The sequence below is a fragment of the Mya arenaria genome, chromosome 3 (assembly GCF_026914265.1).
Source record: "Mya arenaria isolate MELC-2E11 chromosome 3, ASM2691426v1".
Taxonomy (NCBI): Eukaryota; Metazoa; Mollusca; class Bivalvia; order Myida; family Myidae; genus Mya; species Mya arenaria.
The window spans coordinates 36754019-36772790 of record NC_069124.1 but is presented as its reverse complement, the minus strand read 5'-3'; the positions used below and the strand labels follow the sequence as shown (position 1 = coordinate 36772790).

At 35.5% G+C, this 18772-nt stretch overlaps 1 protein-coding gene across 1 annotated transcript in view; it reads right to left on the bottom strand.

Annotated features, from left to right (window-relative positions):
* Window positions 1-15131: 15131 nt before the first annotated feature.
* The window catches only part of LOC128225989 (collagen alpha-1(I) chain-like), a 41239-nt gene continuing 37598 nt past the window's right edge, over window positions 15132-18772 (bottom strand). Inside the window, exons 9-10 of the mRNA XM_052935882.1 lie at window positions 15703-15753; window positions 15132-15226 (exon numbers count right to left, since the gene is read on the bottom strand). Coding sequence (XP_052791842.1) covers window positions 15132-15226; window positions 15703-15753 — 146 coding nt within the window. The remainder of the gene's footprint in view (window positions 15227-15702; window positions 15754-18772) is intronic.

Genomic DNA, 18772 nt, shown 5'->3' with positions numbered 1-18772 from the left:
GCATTTCTCGTCCGGGATAAATTGTTCGTGAACAACAAGCCATACACGCCTGGTGAAGCATAGGGGGGCCGAAAAGAGACTGAACTTTCTATTGTTAGTTGGAATGTTGAAGGCCTCAAGAACTGTCTAAATGATTGTGATTTCGTAAACTTTGTGAATAATTTTGACATAGTATTTTGTAGCGAAACTTGGCAGAGTAAAAACGATAAATTTAATTTAAAAGGTTATGAAAGTGTGTGTGTACCTAGAATTGAAAGTATGTCTGTAAAACGCAAGAGTCAAAGAGGTCATGGGGGTATATGTCTATTTATAAAAGAAAATGTGTTAAAAGGTATTAATGTAGTAGAAAAAGATAGCAATGGTTACATATGGATACAGATAGACAAAAACAATTTTAATCTAGATAATGATATGTGTATTTGTTTTGCGTATATTCCTCCAAACGATTCCATTTATTTCAAATCGCATGATGTAGGTTTTTTTGAACAACTAGAAATTGGAACAAGAAAATATAGAAATATTGGAAAGATTTCAGTAATTGGTGATCTCAACGCTAGGACAGCTTCTCGTGACGATTTTTCATACGATTCGGATACTTTTGAACGATATATTCATACTATAGATACTCAAATAGACGACAATAACATTTACGTACCTATTAGAACCAGTGAAGATAAGATATGAAACTCATCTGGGTTAAAATTACTTGATATATGTAAAAGAACGGATTTAAGAATTGTCAATGGTAGGCATGGGGACGATGGTGATATTGGGCGTTTTATTTTTATGGCATATACCGGGAAAAGTGTAATTGACTACGCTATTGCATAATGTGAATTATTTCCTTTGATTGAAAATTTTATAGTACATGACAGTTTTTCTGCTCTTCCCACGCGCCAATACAGATCAATTTTAAGGTTATGTTAAATCATCTTAATGAAAATACCAACCCTGTTTGCATAGATAAATTAGTATGGGATAATATGAAAGCTGAAAATTTTAAAGAAATATTGTTAAATGAAGAAAACCATCTTAATGAAATTGTCTCCAATATTGTATCATCTAATGTTGATATTAATAATGGTATAAATAATTTTGCAGAGGTGCTGTATACAAGTGCATTTAGTGTATTTGGGGTTACAAAACGCATTGTAAACACAAATCTTAATACCCCTCGGAGAAAGCATTAAGTCCGTGGTATACGGATGAGTGCGAACAAGCTAGGCGTGATTTAACGTATGCAAATAAACAATACCGTAGACTTACGACAACTGAATGCATTAATTTGGTTATTGGTAAGCGTCGTTTGTTTCGACAGGCAAAGCGTCGCGCTAAATTTAAATATAACCGAAGTCAACGTGAAACGCTACATAATACAGCAACGAATAATCCCAAGCAGTTCTGGGATCTTATTCGCAAATATAAAAATAAATATAAGAATAAAACAGCGATCTTTCTTCACAGGAATTTTATGAACATTTCAAAACTTTATTTTCTGATTCTGAATCTTTCACTGATAATGATGTCGAAAACGTTATTAATAATGACACGTTTGGTGATCAAATAATAGATCAGCTTTACTGTGATTTAATGTCGATGATGTTATTAAGGCTATAAATAGTCTAAAGAGAGGAAAAAGTACCGGTTGTGATCTGTTAACCCCCGATATATTTATTGAGTCAAAACATATTTTAGCACCGATAATGTGTACACTTTTTAATCATATATACAATACGGGTTCTTATCCTGAATCATGGACGAAAGGCATTTTGATACCTGTTCCTAATAAAGGTGATAAAAATATAGTTGATAATTACAGAGGAATAATGCTTACTAGTATGTTCTCTAAAATATTTCCACTTATGTTAGATACTCGGATAAGAAAATGGGCGAAAGATAACGATATACTGACACGATATCAATTTGGGTTTAGGCAAAATAAAAGTACAGTTGATTGCATTTTTGTTTTACAATCAGTTATTAACAAAGTTATACAACATGAACGACGAAAGCTTTATTGCGCATTCGTAGACTTTAAAAAGGCGTTTTATCTATTTTACAGAAACGGCATATGGTTTAAGCTCCTCAACAATAATGTGTCCTCAAAATTTGTTAAAATGTTACAATCTATGTATAAGTCTGTCAAAATATGTGTTCGTTCAAGTGGCAATTGCTCGGACTATTTTGAAAGTTATATGGGTGTTAAACATGAGGAAACCTTGTCGCCACTTCTGTTCATTATGTTTATAAATGATATGTCTACCCATATATATGATGATGATGCTGATACTGTGTCACTTAACGAATTACAGATATTCCTTCTGTTGTTTGCAGATGACACTGTTTTGTTTTCATACTCTGCTTCTGGCCTACAAATACTCTTAAACAAGCTTCATGATTATTGCAAAAAATGGAATATCACTGTTAACACCAAGAAAACTGTAGCAATGGTTTGCAAATTGGGAACTCGAGTTGAAAACATTGATTTATTTTACAATAATAATAGGCTTACTTGTGTATCAAAATTTACATATCTAGGAGTCATCCTATCTTCAAATGGCAAATTTTATCAGTCGCAAAAGGCTTTAGCCGACCAGGCATTAAAGGCTATTTATTCACTGAATTCAGTTTTTGACGTTGTGTCATTGGGGATAAATGAAAAACTTAAACTATTTGACAGCATGATCATGCCTATATTTAATTATGGAGCAGAAATATGGGGTTCTCATAAAGCCCCTGACATGGAAAGAATATATTTTAAATTTCTTAAACAGGTATTAAAGGTGAGAATTCAAACCACAAACGCTTCTGTTTATGGTGAGCTTGGGAGGTTTCCCTTAGATATTGCACGTAAAGAGCGAATTCTGAAATATTGGTACACAATTTTAACTAAGCATCACGGTTCTTTGGTACACGAAGTGTATTGGGATCAAGTGAATAATAATATTCGTGGGTCATGGGCATTAGAGGTAAAGCAATTGCTTAAAAGTTTGGGTTTTAGCTATTTATGGAACACTAATAACATTTCCGTTCTTCAATTAAACAGTGTCATACAAAGAGTACATGATCAGTATTGCCAACACTGGTTTTCCCTATTAGGCACGTCATCCAAATTAAAAACTTATTGTAGTATAAAGCGTAGGTTTGGTTACGAGAATTATCTTAATTGTATTAAAAACGACAAGCATCGTATTTCGCTAACCAGATTAAGATGCTCAGCTCACAAACTTGCAATCGAAGAAGGCCGTTTTAGAAATATAGAACAATCTGAACGTAAATGTATATTTTGTCAAATGAATGTTGTTGAAGATGAGTTTCACTTTGTGCTTGTATGTCCTTTTTACAGAGACATACGGATTGAATGCTTACCTAGATATTTTTGTCATTGGCCCACAATGCAAAAATTTAAATTATTAATGTCAGCTGAGCAGAATACTACACAAATTAAACTTGCTAAATATGTATATCTTTCAACTTTAAGACGAGAAAGTATCATAAACCAATAAATGTTTATTTTATTTTATTTCTTTTTTTCTTGTATTGCTATTATTGCTTGCTTTGAAACAATGTTTTTTGTTGTTGTTGTTGTTTTTATTCTTTTTTCTTCTTAAGTCTGATCAGTGAACTAAAACAAATAATAATTATGCTCTGAACAGTGGCCTTACAACGATCACTTTTCATCACTAACATACCCGTTACTGTCAAAACATGCCTGACCGCATTAGCGAGGGTGGTCAATTTATAGATAATACCAGCTATTAACTATAAAATAGCTGTTGTTATCGAGAATAATCAACCCGTTTCATCACCTTTATGTTTACGTTAGCAATACACATCTAATCATTCAACAGATCCGCTTGAGGGCGCCTTACAGTATTACGTAATCAAAAGATTCCCGCGCCCGCCATTTCGTTAAAGCATTTCATTGGTTAAAACTTAAAAAGAGATTCAGCGCATGCGCTAAATCGAGCGCGCAACCCCACCGATTCACTTTCGTTCAGACAGTCGAACCGAAAGGTCAGTTTTTTAAGAGCTAGGATTGCTATTTAAAAAAAAATCCCTCCCACCCACCCAATTGCCGTGCCTTTTGCTTCTTAGCTCTTGATTAGTTTAAATTTATGTTCATAAATAGCGGCATGTGTTGCATTTGTCTGCGCCCGTTTTGCATATCTGTTTTCAGCAGAGCTAAAACATCCATGGTCGTATAAAGCCACCACGACGAATTTGAAAAGTCGCTGACCACTACGCAAACACAGGTGCATATTCTTCACGCGTGGGACCTAAACTCTCATCGGATGGACAACTCGTGAATTTACCAGCGGCGTGGCTCCTATTAAAATCGTGATATTTTGTGTTTGACATGTATATAATGCTTTATGAGTTGTGATTAGCGTTCGGCAGCACTTAAATTATGATATTTATTAAGCTATTGGAATTATATAAATACAGACAGTATACTTAAAGTTAAAATGCTAGTTTGTGAGTTCCGGCCATAGTACACCTTGACGGAATTCACGTTCAAATACTTAAGTTTATTTCATAATCAAACTCGTAAAGCCCAGTGGGGGCTATTCAAAACTGCTGCTTTGCCCTTTGGGGCGGTCGCCAGTAATACGCCAAGTTGGCAGGTGACGAGATTGCTTCGTTCGCTGTTCATGCTTGTGAATTCGTGCTTGTGTAAATAACATGGAGCCCCGCCATTAAATCCAAACTTTAAATGTAAATAAAACAAAATAAAATTTTGACAAGTTATTTGCTCTGTTGTTTTATATAGCAAAAACGTATGGTTATGGTTGAACTTAGAGTAAGAGAAGCTAAGCGCTCCAATCGTTCTTGTAAGTTGAGGATTTATCGATAATGTTCTGTAAAGGATTAAGGTACGCCAATGTTCAAGAAATTTCACGTTAGTGATTACTTTTTTACGTGAATTATCTATATCCTAATAGTGTTATTAATACGTGTATTATAATATCATGCTCTTCTCATGTATGTAAATAAATGTTACCGCCAGAAGTAAAGGCGATGAACTTGAATGTTTGTGCTAATAAACTATTGAATTGAAATTGAATTGACTTGCAACCAGATAACCATATAACTAAAAAGTTAATTGTTACGTAACTAGTTAACCACTTAATTGTTACGTAGCTAGTTAACCACTTAATTAACTAGTTAGTTATGTGGTTAACTAGTTAGGTAACTAGTTATTTTTTTCAATAAATTATTGCCATTCTTGTTTTATTTTACCAGCTTAATGTTAAATGGTTAACTAGTTACGTAACTAGTTAACCACATAATTAACTAGTTTGTTAAGTGATTAACTAGTTACGTAACTAGTTAATCACTTACCAGTTAGCGATATGTTTGATAAGTGTTACGTAACTAGTTAACCAGTTATCACTTATCTATAAATAACATTGTTTTGCTCCATTGCATTGATACACAGTCACACTTTAGTCATCGCAGACATTAGACGAAGTCTTTGGGGGAATTAACCACCATCTTCAGTTGATGGGTGTGATTCCATCTGCAAAAGTATTCTAAAATTATTTCACAAAACAAGAGGAAATTTATATAAATGAAGTTTTTTGTTCAAACAAACGACCCGGTACGACTAGGTACGTAACTAGTTAACCACTTAATTAAACTAGTTAGTTATATGGTTATCTGGTGGCAGAAGTATGCCACCATAAAAAAGCACAAATGTTGCTTACGAATCTTATAAATAGTTCTCGAACAACCGACCTCAATAGCAACTAACCAAGAAAGTTCCATTACTATGCAGGATAAAGACACTGGTAAAGAAAATCGGCCAGAAAATCTACATCATGTACAAAAGTCGTGTGCACTTCACCATCCCGCAAATGCTAAAAATGTGCAGCACACAAAGATAGTGAATTCCATTTCTGTAATGAAATGCTCTCTTTGCCGATGCAGTTCTGAAAATCCAACACTTTATTCTTTAATATCAAAATGAATTAAATCCATTGAATATGTGCCGATTGTAAACAATCATGGTCTTCAACCATGACCTGTTGTCTGTGACTTGCGGAATAATTGTTACATAATTAGATACTGTTTGGTGACACATACACGTTTATGCGAAATGAATACACCATAAGACGATGACATTAAAATGTCGACATCCAAAGACGGATAATTTACAATTTTAAAGTTAAAGTCATCCCGCTTGTCATACGGTTTGGTGGTCAAATTGTAACTTTAAGTTAAAGTATAAGAACGAAGCATTTTGATCGGATTTGTTTGATTTATTATGTTTGAATTTTAAAGGGTCATTTAATTAAATACTTTTCGTAAATGAGGGATTATCCATACTGAAAATGTCATCAAGGTACCTAGACGTGTTGTTAAATTTCTCAGAAAGCGCAAGGTCTCCGGACTTACAGATGTTGAACATGTATTCACTCTCGTAAAAATATAAACAAAACAGGTTTGCAAGTAGAGGCGAATACAGGAATAATTAGCATCTCTAGGAATACCTATCGTCTGCCGATAAAACTTATTTTAAAACATTATGCATGTTTATCGCACAATTCCTCGAATCCAATTGCAACAATAAAATCGTAAGTAGTTGTATTCATGCCAAAGAACTTTTAAGTTTGGAATAAAACATAAATGTTTTAGTCAAAAACACTTTAAAATTGAGAAAATTAAGAAATATAAACATATAATTAAATGTGTATAATTATGCTTCCCAAAACCATAAGTAAACATAAGAACATAAGCGTTTGTACTACAATTGGACACTAGTGAAATTTTAACCACTTTAATATGCAGAAGGACAAATTGAAAATTAATTGATATTAGTTTAACCAATATTTAATGATACATTTCACTAAATTACATACAAACATTGAGATAATGTGTAACAACAAAAGGAATAAACTTAATGCCACAGGTGTATATCCTCTTTCACTATTTAGAATCCGATTTCGCTATTTAGAATCCGATAACTGCTTCGGCGTTGTCATCTGGAATGCATCTGGATTTTTGAAACAAAATTAGATATTGCGTTAGGTTTTGGAATTCAGGATACATTAAAGATACATACTCAAGTGATACCAACAACTGATAAGCCAGTATAGTTAACTTACAATGGTCGTGAGCAAAATGCACCTCGATAGTGGTAAATGCTTCCGGTTATATACTTGTTCCGTTTAAACTTCGGTCGAACCTCCTCCCTACATGCACGTCAGTTCGAAATGATTGTGGTGTCAGCTCGATTATACATCAAATATTTCACCACACTATGAGCATTGCGTATGTCCGGTCAGTCATGCCAAAAACGTTATATTTGGTCAACTGCATTTACATGTACAACTGCTGTACTCGTGCTGCATAAAAGCATTGTTAACACAACATCGAATTAGTGTGCTCTAAATATATCTATAGCCAGCAGCATCTGGTTTTCACAATTTGAAATTTCGTAAAAGCTAGTAGTATAGTTGCCATGGTTAAAGATACATATATGTGTAAAAACCTTCTTATGTGTAGCCCGAGGAAGGCGAAGACGATGACGAACCCTGTTTTAGACGCAAAGAAAAAATGATGTTTTGTTTAAGAAAGAGCATAACTTCTCTCACATATATAAATTGAATGGTTTTTAGAATATGTAATGAATGAAGTAGCGGTTGATGTTCTACGATGGCCAAACTGAAGTTAACGACAGCCATAGGTAAAACATAAATACAGAAGAGGCAACCTTCGGAAGACAACATATCATTGCAAGGTTTTCCTTGTAATCATTACGGAACGGCGCTTTACGAGCACAAAAAGTTATATTTACAGCTAAATAATTATATTCTGAGAAACCACATATCCGAATTATGGAAACAGAAGTCGTGGGTTTATTGCGGCTCATTATTATTGAGAGCAAGTGATAAGTAAGCCACCTATCGCCGGCTGTATAAGCCACCTTTCTTGTTATGGCCACCAGATAAAACACCGTTAAGTTCATCTAATTCTAGCTTGTTAGAATACATTTTTCATTCTTTTAAATACTTGAAGTCAGAAATACCTCGTTCATAACGCTTGCAAACTACATTTTTTTTGTGTAATAACATAATCCCAATGTTCCTACTAGGAAAAATGTCGTGGCAAGACAAATACTAGTAAATAAATTAACACCTATATCATCGCCACTCTTAATTTTACTATGAGGTCTAATGAAAAATACAAAACAAACACGAATTTTGTAAACGCAACGGAAAAATAGCGCATTTATCTAATTTTGGTCCTTCGGAGTATTTAGAATCATTTACCACCTGTGCTTAGGGGTTTGAGAATTTGGCAATTTCTCTAACCGTCAGAGTTACTGTCGTTACTAATGATTTGGATGCATACCATACGTCCTAAAGATCACTCCCAGAGTGTACTTGCATTCAAGCAAATACGTCTTTAAATACACCACGAACCGCTTTTGCATAGTCAGTGTTACCGACGCTGTGGTCGTGCAGTAAATGGTAATTACGGTTTAAGAAAACAAAACATAGCATGTTTTATTAATGAAGCCGTTTTAGGCTCAGTTCACATGATTTGCTTTAACATTCCTGCTTTGTCAAATACGCTTCCGCTTTGCTTTTGCCTTCTGAGTACAAAGAATATGTTAACGCAGACACATTTTTACTCATTTCATCCCTAGCCTTTTCCCGCCAAATAAAATGTGTTACCTCTTTTTCACAATTTTTACGAAACAAAAAAAACAACTTATCTGGCTTGCATCTTAAAAACTAACATAAAATAAAAAATAAATAACTTTTATGAGAACAAATTATTTCTACGAGTATTTAAATTATGAGGCGATGGTTTATTCCACTAGACTAGTGATGACATTAGTTTCTAATGGAAACAATTCTATAAGCTGTACATAGTTCCCAACTTATGATATAACTTTCATAAAAGTATGCCTTCCTACTCTAGCATCAATATTTGGTCGTGAACGCTTATCCACCAAAGTTCTCGTAACCTCACACAAAACGCTAAATGTGTCATCAAAATGAGTATTGAGATAAATAAAGACATCTAACGCCGAAATTCTCACGCTTTATCTTGACCAAGGGTATATCTTCCATGAGTGGTTTACATATTAGGACGTAGATGCGTTCCTGGAAAGGATTTGCTACAATTTAATAAGTCGGGCGTCTATATTGGGAACAATTATCTGTAAAAGAAATGAACACCAGGAGAGGAGGAAAACGTCAAGTCGCGAAAAGGCCAAGACCCCGTATCGATACATAATGGAGTAAAGACCCCTTCAAATTTCAAAAGGAGAAAAACGACATATTTTGAGAAAAAAAATCAAACGTTGTGAAATAAAACAAGACGTTGTCCTATAAATAACTTAAACGAGCGAAATACGACGCGGGAGGCGTGGTGCATGACCACAAAGTGGTAAAAGTGTATCTGTATCTCGGATCTGAACTATGTAGGCAAACCCTTCCACATGCAAATAGTGTCTCATATACTAAATAAATAATGCGGTCATGTAATGGAACCGCGATTACAGATCAAACGCTTGAAAGGCACACATACCAGGTAATCGTGCGTTGTCCTCGAGGACAAACTTTGACTGTGTGCACATAAATAAAACATGCAAGATATAAAAAGCCTAACGGATATAGCTATACAATACGCAAAAAGCTATGGTTTTATTAATTGGTGGTATAAATTAAGACCATAGACACAATCGCAATCGCCCTAGATACCAATTGGTCCATGTATTCCCGATGGTCCTTGTGGCCCAATTAGGTCTTTAAGACTGTGACCTATAGACAGAAACACAAGTGTTTATCAAACGGTAAGCGCAGCATTAACCCTGAAAAAGGTAGACATGACCTAATTTAGCACGTATATGTATACTCTCTCGAATATTCAGCCCTTTCTGCCTATCTTTTATCCATGTCCGTTGTAAATCGTTAAGTTATAACTCTATTGTAAAACGATGTTAATTTTCACTTTTGAGACACAATTCAAATACGAAATACTTATTCAGAATCCTGGGGGCACATATTACCCTAAACTTTAGCAAGATATGTATGGTTTGCATTTGTTTGCATCCGTTATAAAGACACTTTCTTTACTTCGTTAGTGACTGATGTTTATAATGATATCAATGTGCGGCGATCATATGAAGCTCAATATTTATTTATTCACATACGCAGACTAATAATGCACGTCCTATGAAATGAAACAATAAAGGGTCGACCACAAGTTTTTACTCTAAATTTAAACAGTTCTATTGGACGGTCATGCTTTGTAACCGAGTGAAAAGCCTGAATTTGAAATACAGTAATATCCCTGCTGACCAGCATGCAGGTGTGTCTTAAATTAATTGTTTAATTCTAGAATAATGCCTAAAAGTAATAGTCAAAAACGAAATTGCAATAATAAACCAAGATATGGTTTCGAAATTAAATGTCAAAATCAGCGTTATTTCATGTCTTTCTTCGACTAGCAACTAAGAGCAATTTAGTGTCTCTATGGGTGCATTAAGTAGGCAATATTCAAGATGTGGTGTTCATCTTAATTTATTTTCAATTTGAACGTGAGTATATTTCGTCGCCTTTGTAGACCGTTAAGCCAATCAAACCTCGATTTCCTTTTTAAACTTCATCGCCCTGTGAAGCACACATGATATAACAAGTTGATCATCCCCTGTTAATTGCCCTGATATCACAGCAGGATGCCTATGTTTTGTCTTTGTCTAGTTGACAAAAAGGGATGTTTTCAGAGAAAAAGGGCTGCATCGTTAATGCTTTCGATGGATCAATGTTCATTGATCTGAGGTCTGATCGATGGAAAACAGACACCCGAGGGCGCGGTTTTCCCTCAATAACATCATCAAATACACCCGAGGGCGCGGTTTTCCCTCAATAACATCATCAAATACACCCGAGGGCGCGGTTTTCCCTCAATAACATCATCAAATACACCCGAGGGCGCGGTTTTCCCTCAATAACATCATCAAATCAAGGTAGTAGCGACAAGCAAATAAGTAATTATGTGATGTGTCATTTTAAAAACCTTAACACTAATGTAGTTTACGCCATCACTTGGATTAAATGCTATAGCATCAGTGTGTTGTTATACTCTATACAGGTGTCATTGAATCAATTCAGTGTATCTGCATACTAGTAATTAAAAGAATAACACGTTGAACAGTAATATAATTCTCTCTTTTATACACATCAAAGGACACATTCAGACTAACAAATATTTTGAAGGCAAATCTCGATTTCTTTCCATTTTTATCGACAACCTTGTTTCATAAAAATATTACAATTTTAAAAAGACAACACCTTGAAATAAATCAATTTGCATATTTTATCGCACAATACACGTCACTGTAACGATAAATGTATTGCAATAGTTTAAACTACGTGAACACGGGTATACTGTGTCCTATAACCAGAATTCGTAGAACGTTTCGGTTAGGTAAATAACAACATTGTTTTAGTCAAATCCTCTTCTAAGTTCAGAAATTTTAGAAAGTTTAAAGACATAATTCAAATGTGTATAACTCGCTCTTCAAAACAATATGTAATATTAAGCGTAAAAGAACTTACACTTGAATAGTCCAATTTAAACAGGATTAAGATGAACCTAATGATACAAGTTCATTAATAACCACACAGACAGTGTCTTAATGTTTCTACAATTAATGTACACCATATCGAACCAGAGCTGCTTAATAAAAAATAAAAATAATATGCAGTTCGTCACATACGAGGAGTGTTCTATAACGAGTGGCAACATCGGCTCATTACCGTTAAAGCTTGTGGCTTGACAAACGTAAATTTCAGTCCCCCAAAGTAATCCCTATTGGCATTCACACACGTTTTGAGCCGTAACATCCAGTCTGAAAATGCCTTTGCAAACTTGGTCAGGGCTCGACATTAACGGTGGTCCGATGGTCCGGGACCACCAGATTCATGGTCCGGACCAGTAGAAACCAGTTCTGGCTAGTCCGACTGGACCAGTGAAATTTCCAAGAAGAAATAATTTAATCAGAAATGTTAAGCACGATCCCTGACTAAATCTGACAATATGTATAATCCAACAAATAAATGCAGTGCAAGCAGCGTTCGTTGTTTTTATTTACATCCCCTTGCGCATGCGTTACATCTGCGACCGGAAGTAAACAGCACAGAACAGTTTACGATAGCTGTGAAATCATCGGAATTAGGTCAATCTTTATTACGATGTAAAATTCCAATAACTTATTTTAGCAAATCATTTCGTCCATATTTATAGCATTAAATTTGGTTTTTAAGTATTTATCGTATGCATAGTAAATTAAAGCCATTTGCTAATGTGATTGACAAATTTTAATGTACATTCAAGTCAGATATGTACTATATATCTTTTATTGCTGCCTGATAATCCAACGTATATTCTAGTCAATCCTCATACTATTGTTTCATTGTTGTAATGTTAACCAGTTAAAGTTTTATATTAAAATTAAAAGCTCACTATTATTTTCATCATGTGTGTATATAATAAACCTTCACAGGCAAAGAATTAAAAGTATCAATTTGGTCTGGACCAGTGGATATTAGGTCAGGACCAGTAGAAAATATATCTACTAGTCCGAATGGACCAGTGGATTTAAAAGTTAACGTCGAGCCCTGTTGGTAAACAGTTAATTTACTAATATAAGGCACTTTCAACGGTTCTGCAAGACTCTAAACGACGTCTGCGTAGACTAAAATCTTGATGTGGAGATTGAACCAGAAGTCACAAGGCCTGGGCATTATGATGGAAGTTTCAAAACATTTTGTATTGTGCTTTTGTAAATATTCTGTTACCAGTTTAGACAGATGCGCGGGCGTATCGTCGTGAAACAACTTGACGCCGCACACCAAGGTTCGTGGGCGCTTGGGACTGGGACTCGGGCTGCAATCACGTCGCTGTCAACAAATAGGGCGTGTTAAACCCGTCTGTGTCTCTTGCTGGGCCTGGCTTTCGAAGAACGCTCATTATTTTCACCCACCCACAGTTTGTTATTTTCTTTGATTAGTGGGCTAAAGAGAAAAGGTCGGATAAAGACCGAGGGGGGTTGTCTTTGAATGAAGAGCGCAATACGGCCCTTTTCATCACGTGCAAGCTTCTTTCTGGTGTCAACAAGTGTTATCGAACGTACGCAAACCTTACGCATTTTTATTGTTTCTTTTAAATTGAGTGACACCTTTGACGTATTTATCCCAGATACGTTCGCTGCTATCAGTCTACCATTGTAAGACGAGCATTTTGAGGGCAGGGCAGCGACTCCTCTTTAGCGCTGTTTTCTCCTTTCTTACCTTGAAACGTTACGGTACGAAATACCAATTTCCCTATACACATTGTCTAGATCTATTTTAATTTCTAGTAATTAACCTAGTAAGCTGCGCATCTTATGATATGCTATTTGCTTTCCGATATTTTCGCCAGATTCAGCCATATTACAGTCAGCTTAAAATGCTATATTGCCATAAAACTGGCATTGAACTATTTGTTAACGTGGAAAATATGTACAATTTGGAAAGGCCTTTTGAAAATTAAAACTCTTCAGCAGTATGCTTTATTTGTATGTGCACAAGGAAACCGTAATTTTACAGCTATGTTGCCACTACTAATTAAACGCTCCTCGAACAACTAACTTGTAAGGAAAGTGCCCACAAAGCTCACATTTGGTGATATAAAACAATATGAAAATAAATGTAAAAAAGCGAATACTACCTTACTCTATTTAGAATACGATAATTGCTTAGACGTTATTATGTCTGGAATGTATCTGGATTATGAAAATGAATTTCCGAAACAAGGTAAGATATCACTTGGTAGTTTTGCAATTCGGGATACATTCAATATGCATATGCTCACGTAATAAAAACAACCGTTGAGCCCGTGTATTAACCTTAATTGAAAAACACTTACGTCTGACAAGTTATATCAATATAGACAACTAACAGTTCTCTTGAGCAAAATGCACCACGATAGTGGTTTACTAATCACAAGAAACGACTCCGGTTCATATACTTTTCCGTTTAAACGTCGCCCATCCCCACATCTAGGTGAAACACACGCTGCAGATGTTTGAAACCGAAGAGCGGTCACTTTGAATAGAATGCAAAGAGCTGACCGTTAAATTGCTTTTGTCTATTAAAACCACATTGTCTTAAATTTCTCCTGTTTGCATAAACGCACGGCTTTTGCGTCAGGGCGTCGACAATGCCAGCGGTGCCAGGTCGATTATTCATCTAATGTTTATCCTACTGCGAGTTATGAGCCTGTCTAGTCACGCCAGAAAACTTACATTTGGTCAAAATGGAGATCTGAAATAATAAGTAGCAATTACATGCATTTATTTTAAAGGTATTTACATTATTATCACGTGAATAATGCATTTTTTTAAATATATGTTATATATGTTATTGAATTGTGACCACAATGCCATTTTTTTAAATGGAGGCTTCAATAGCTCAAAAATTAGAAGTAGTGATTAAAAAAAAATACAGCCACATTGCGAAAATTATACCTGAGAACATTAACCCCAGATGCAGACGATCGAGTTTTGACAATCCTCATTTATTGTTATATCCCTAAATATAATAGTATCAGAACTCGTTCGTTAATTCCCGAGTTAAGTTAAGTTTAAATTGACGTGAATGGTGAATACCTACAAAGTTCCTATAACTGCATGAAGTGAGATTGAACAAAGGAAGGGCAGGACCGATGAAAGAGTTGCCGTAGCAAGATTGTCGGAGTTGGTACCGATCGATCGGGAACCTTGAAGGATAAACACACCATTGACGCCTCTGATAATCTTACATACAATGCATACACGCATTGTTTACACGGCATTGATCAACGGAAGTGTATGATATAAATATATGTATAGCTGGTTAAGGTGATCACACGATAACAAATGATTAAGTTAGTGTACTCAAAGAAACGTGCACGCCGCTTTAGTATTCAAACATTGTGTTTTAAAATCTAAGAAACAAATGTTGTCTAGACAATAAGTCTAATCATTTAGTTGATGTATTTACCAAATAGTTTTTTTCTTTTTTTGTTTATGATTAAACAGAATTTTAAACGTTAACAAATATAGACAATATATACACAAACCTGAATTAATGTAGGACAGGCTTAGTCTTACCTCTAGCACCGGAAGCATTTTCTGAGCCAGGATTTTTTGGGGCTCGATAGTCTTGTTGTGGTCGCTCGTCTGTATCGGAAAATAATCACTATCACAAAAAGCATTCAACTTGAGTTCATCAATAGATTCAATCTAAGCTAATGAATCAATTCAACAAAATGGTCTAAAGCGTTTGATCTGACTTATCTGTTTTATAGTAGATATAATATGTTGCTTTCTTCATTTTCGATTATGACTTTCTTGCTACTGTGTCCTTATTAAAACTCAACATAAGCATTCTTAAGAAACCCTTTCCAAAAAATTAGGAATGTTCCATTTGCTTTGAGAGAATGAAGTTTGCTGTGCACGAACGTGTCTCGTGTCAGGACAGTCATGCGTTCATTGGCATTTCGCTTGAAAAAAAAATCATCGTAGAGGATTCTACAAATATCTAAATAATACTCAAATCAATACAGTGAGATTTTATTGTAACCCATATAAAAGATGACCATTAGTACACAATTATCTTTTAAAACTGTATTGTTGCTTGCATTAAGTATAGTTACCTATCTTATCTGTATTAACTACGCGAAGACTGTGGCGTTCCTTGTTCCAGACTAAAAAAAAGAAACGCATTCTTGTTTTCAGAAAGACCCTGTAGGCTCACATACTGGAGTTTTCATTTGAATTTTAACATTTAATCCATAAACTATGGCTTTAATACTAGTGAGCTATAAGGGGTCGAAATGTTAGCCACATTCAATGACAAACGCAGTATCAAGACAAATACAAGAAAGAAGATAAACACCTATAACTACGTTACTCTAATTGGCATCAAGAGGTATAATGAATGAAACAAAACAAGCACTAATTATTAATAGCAGCAAAACGGAAATTAGACAAGGAAAGAACGTCAACATCGTATTAATCGATGTCCTGGTACTTCGGAATTATTTAATATAGATTAAGCTGTGTGAAGTTAGCTGAACATACGATATTGGACATTGGACATTTAAGATCGAATGTTGTGCTGTCACGACATTGGACATTGGACATTCAAAATCGAATGTTGTGCTGGCACGACATTGGACATTGGACATTCAAAATTGAAAGTCGTGCTGGCACGACATTGGACATTAGGCATTCAAAAATGAATGTCGTGCCAGCACGACATTGGACATTATACATTGGGATTTCTAAAATGAATGTCGTGCTGGCACGACATTGGACATTCAAAATCGAATGTTGTGCTGGCACGACATTGGACATTGGACATTCAAAATCGAATGTTGTGCTGGCACGACATTGGACATTGGACAATCAACATCAAATGTTGTGCTGGCACGACATTGGACATTCAAAATCAAATGATGTGCTGGCACGACATTGGACATTAGACATTCAAAAGTGAAAGTCGTGCTAGCACGACATTGGACATTCAAAAATGAATGTCGTGCCAGCACGACATTGGACTTTGGAATTTCAAAAATGAAAGTCGTGCCAGCACGACATTGGACATTGGACATTAGAATTTCAAAAATGAATGTCGTGCTAGCACGACATTGGACATTCAAAATCGAATGTTTTGGTGGCACAACATTGGACATTGGACATTGGTATTTCAAAAATGAATGTCGTGCTAGCACGACATTGGACATTGGACATTCAACATCAAATGTTGTGCTGGCACGACATTGGACATTGGACATTCAAAATCGAATGTTGTGCTGGCACGACAGTGGACATTGGTATTTCAAAAATGAATGTCGTGCTAGCACGACATTGGACATTGGACATTCAACATCGAATGTTGTGCTGGCACGACATTGGACATTGGACATTCAAAAGTGAAAGTCGTGCTAGCACGACATTGGACATTGGAATTTCAAAAATGAATGTCGTGCTAGCACGACATTGGACATTGGACATTCAAAATTGAAAGTCGTGCTGGCACGACATTGGACATTCAAAAATGAATGTCGTGCCAGCACGACATTGGACATTGGATATTGGGATTTCAAAAATGAATGTCGTGCTGGCACGACATTGGACATTGGACATTCAAAATCGATTGTTGTGCTGGCACGACATTGGACATTCAAAATCGAATGTTGTGCTGGCACGACATTTGACATTCAACATCGAATGTTGTGCTGGCACGACATTGGACATGGGACATTCAAAATCAAATGTTGTGCTGGCACGACATTGGACAATGGTATTTCAAAAAGGAATGTCGTGCTAGCACGACATTGGACATTGGACATTCAACATCGAATGTTGTGCTGGCACGACATTGGACATTGGACATTCAAAAGTGAAAGTCGTGCCAGCACGACATTGGACATTGGACATTGAAATTTCAAAAATGAATGTGGTGCTAGCACGACATTGGACATTGTACATTCAAAGGTGAATGTTGTGCTGGCACGACATTGGACATGGGACATTCAAAATCGACTGTTGTGACTAATTGAGTCGATAAAAAATAAGTCGACAGGCAGTAATAGGTTACTTAATCGGATCATTGACAATATTTCGTGTTATAATACGTAAAACCAGATAAAGTAGATGTAGGAACGATTACATTTATATTTTTTGGAATCATCAATGCATGTGTATATTTTCCATATGTCATCATATACTGTGAATATAATTATCTTCACTTCGTTTATAAATGGTACTGGATGTGTAGCAGTGGTGTGTAAACAATTAAGCTTATTAAAAGTAGGCCATTTCGAAAGCATTATCACTGTTTGTCTTCATATAATCCACGACCATTCATAAGTATATTCATTTGAATCTTTCTCTGCATATGTGACATCATGTCTATCGGAATCATGCTTGAGTTTCAAATATTGCGATGGAATCGTAATGACAATGCTCATTTGGTGTTTATAAATTCATACTGAGACATTGCTTTTGTGATCTCTAACCCTTTTCAAATAATTTTAAGACAATATATCAAAAAAATTAATTCCGAAAATTGCATGCCATCCGAATTAATTTAAAGTCGGTAGAAAACATTCATTCATAAAACATGGCATACATTAATTTAAATGTCCCAGCACGACTTTCATTTTTTAATGTCCAATGTCGTGCTGGCACGACATTCATTTATGACTGTCGAATGTCCAATGTCGTGCCAGCACGACTTTCAATTTTGAATGTCCAATGTCCAATGTCGTTCCAGCACAACATTCGATTTTAAATGTCCAATGCCGTGCCAGCACAACATTCGATTTTGAATCATTTTTGAAATCCCAATGTCCAATGTCGTGCTGGCACGACATTCATTTTTGAATGTCCAATGTCGTGCCAGCACGACTTTCAATTTTGAATGTCCAATGTCCAATGTCGTGCCAGCAAAACAATCGATTTTGAATGTCCAATGTCCAATGTCGTGCTAGCACGACATTCATTTTTGAAATCCCAATGTCCAATGTCGTGCTGGCACGACATTCATTTTTGAATGTCCAATGTCGTGCCAGCACGACTTTCAATTTTGAATGTCCAATGTCGTGCTAGCACAACATTCGATTTTTGAATGTCCAATGTCCAATGTCGTGCTGGCAAGACTTTCACTTTTGAATGTTCAATGTCCAATGTGGTGCCAGCACAACATTCGATTTTGAA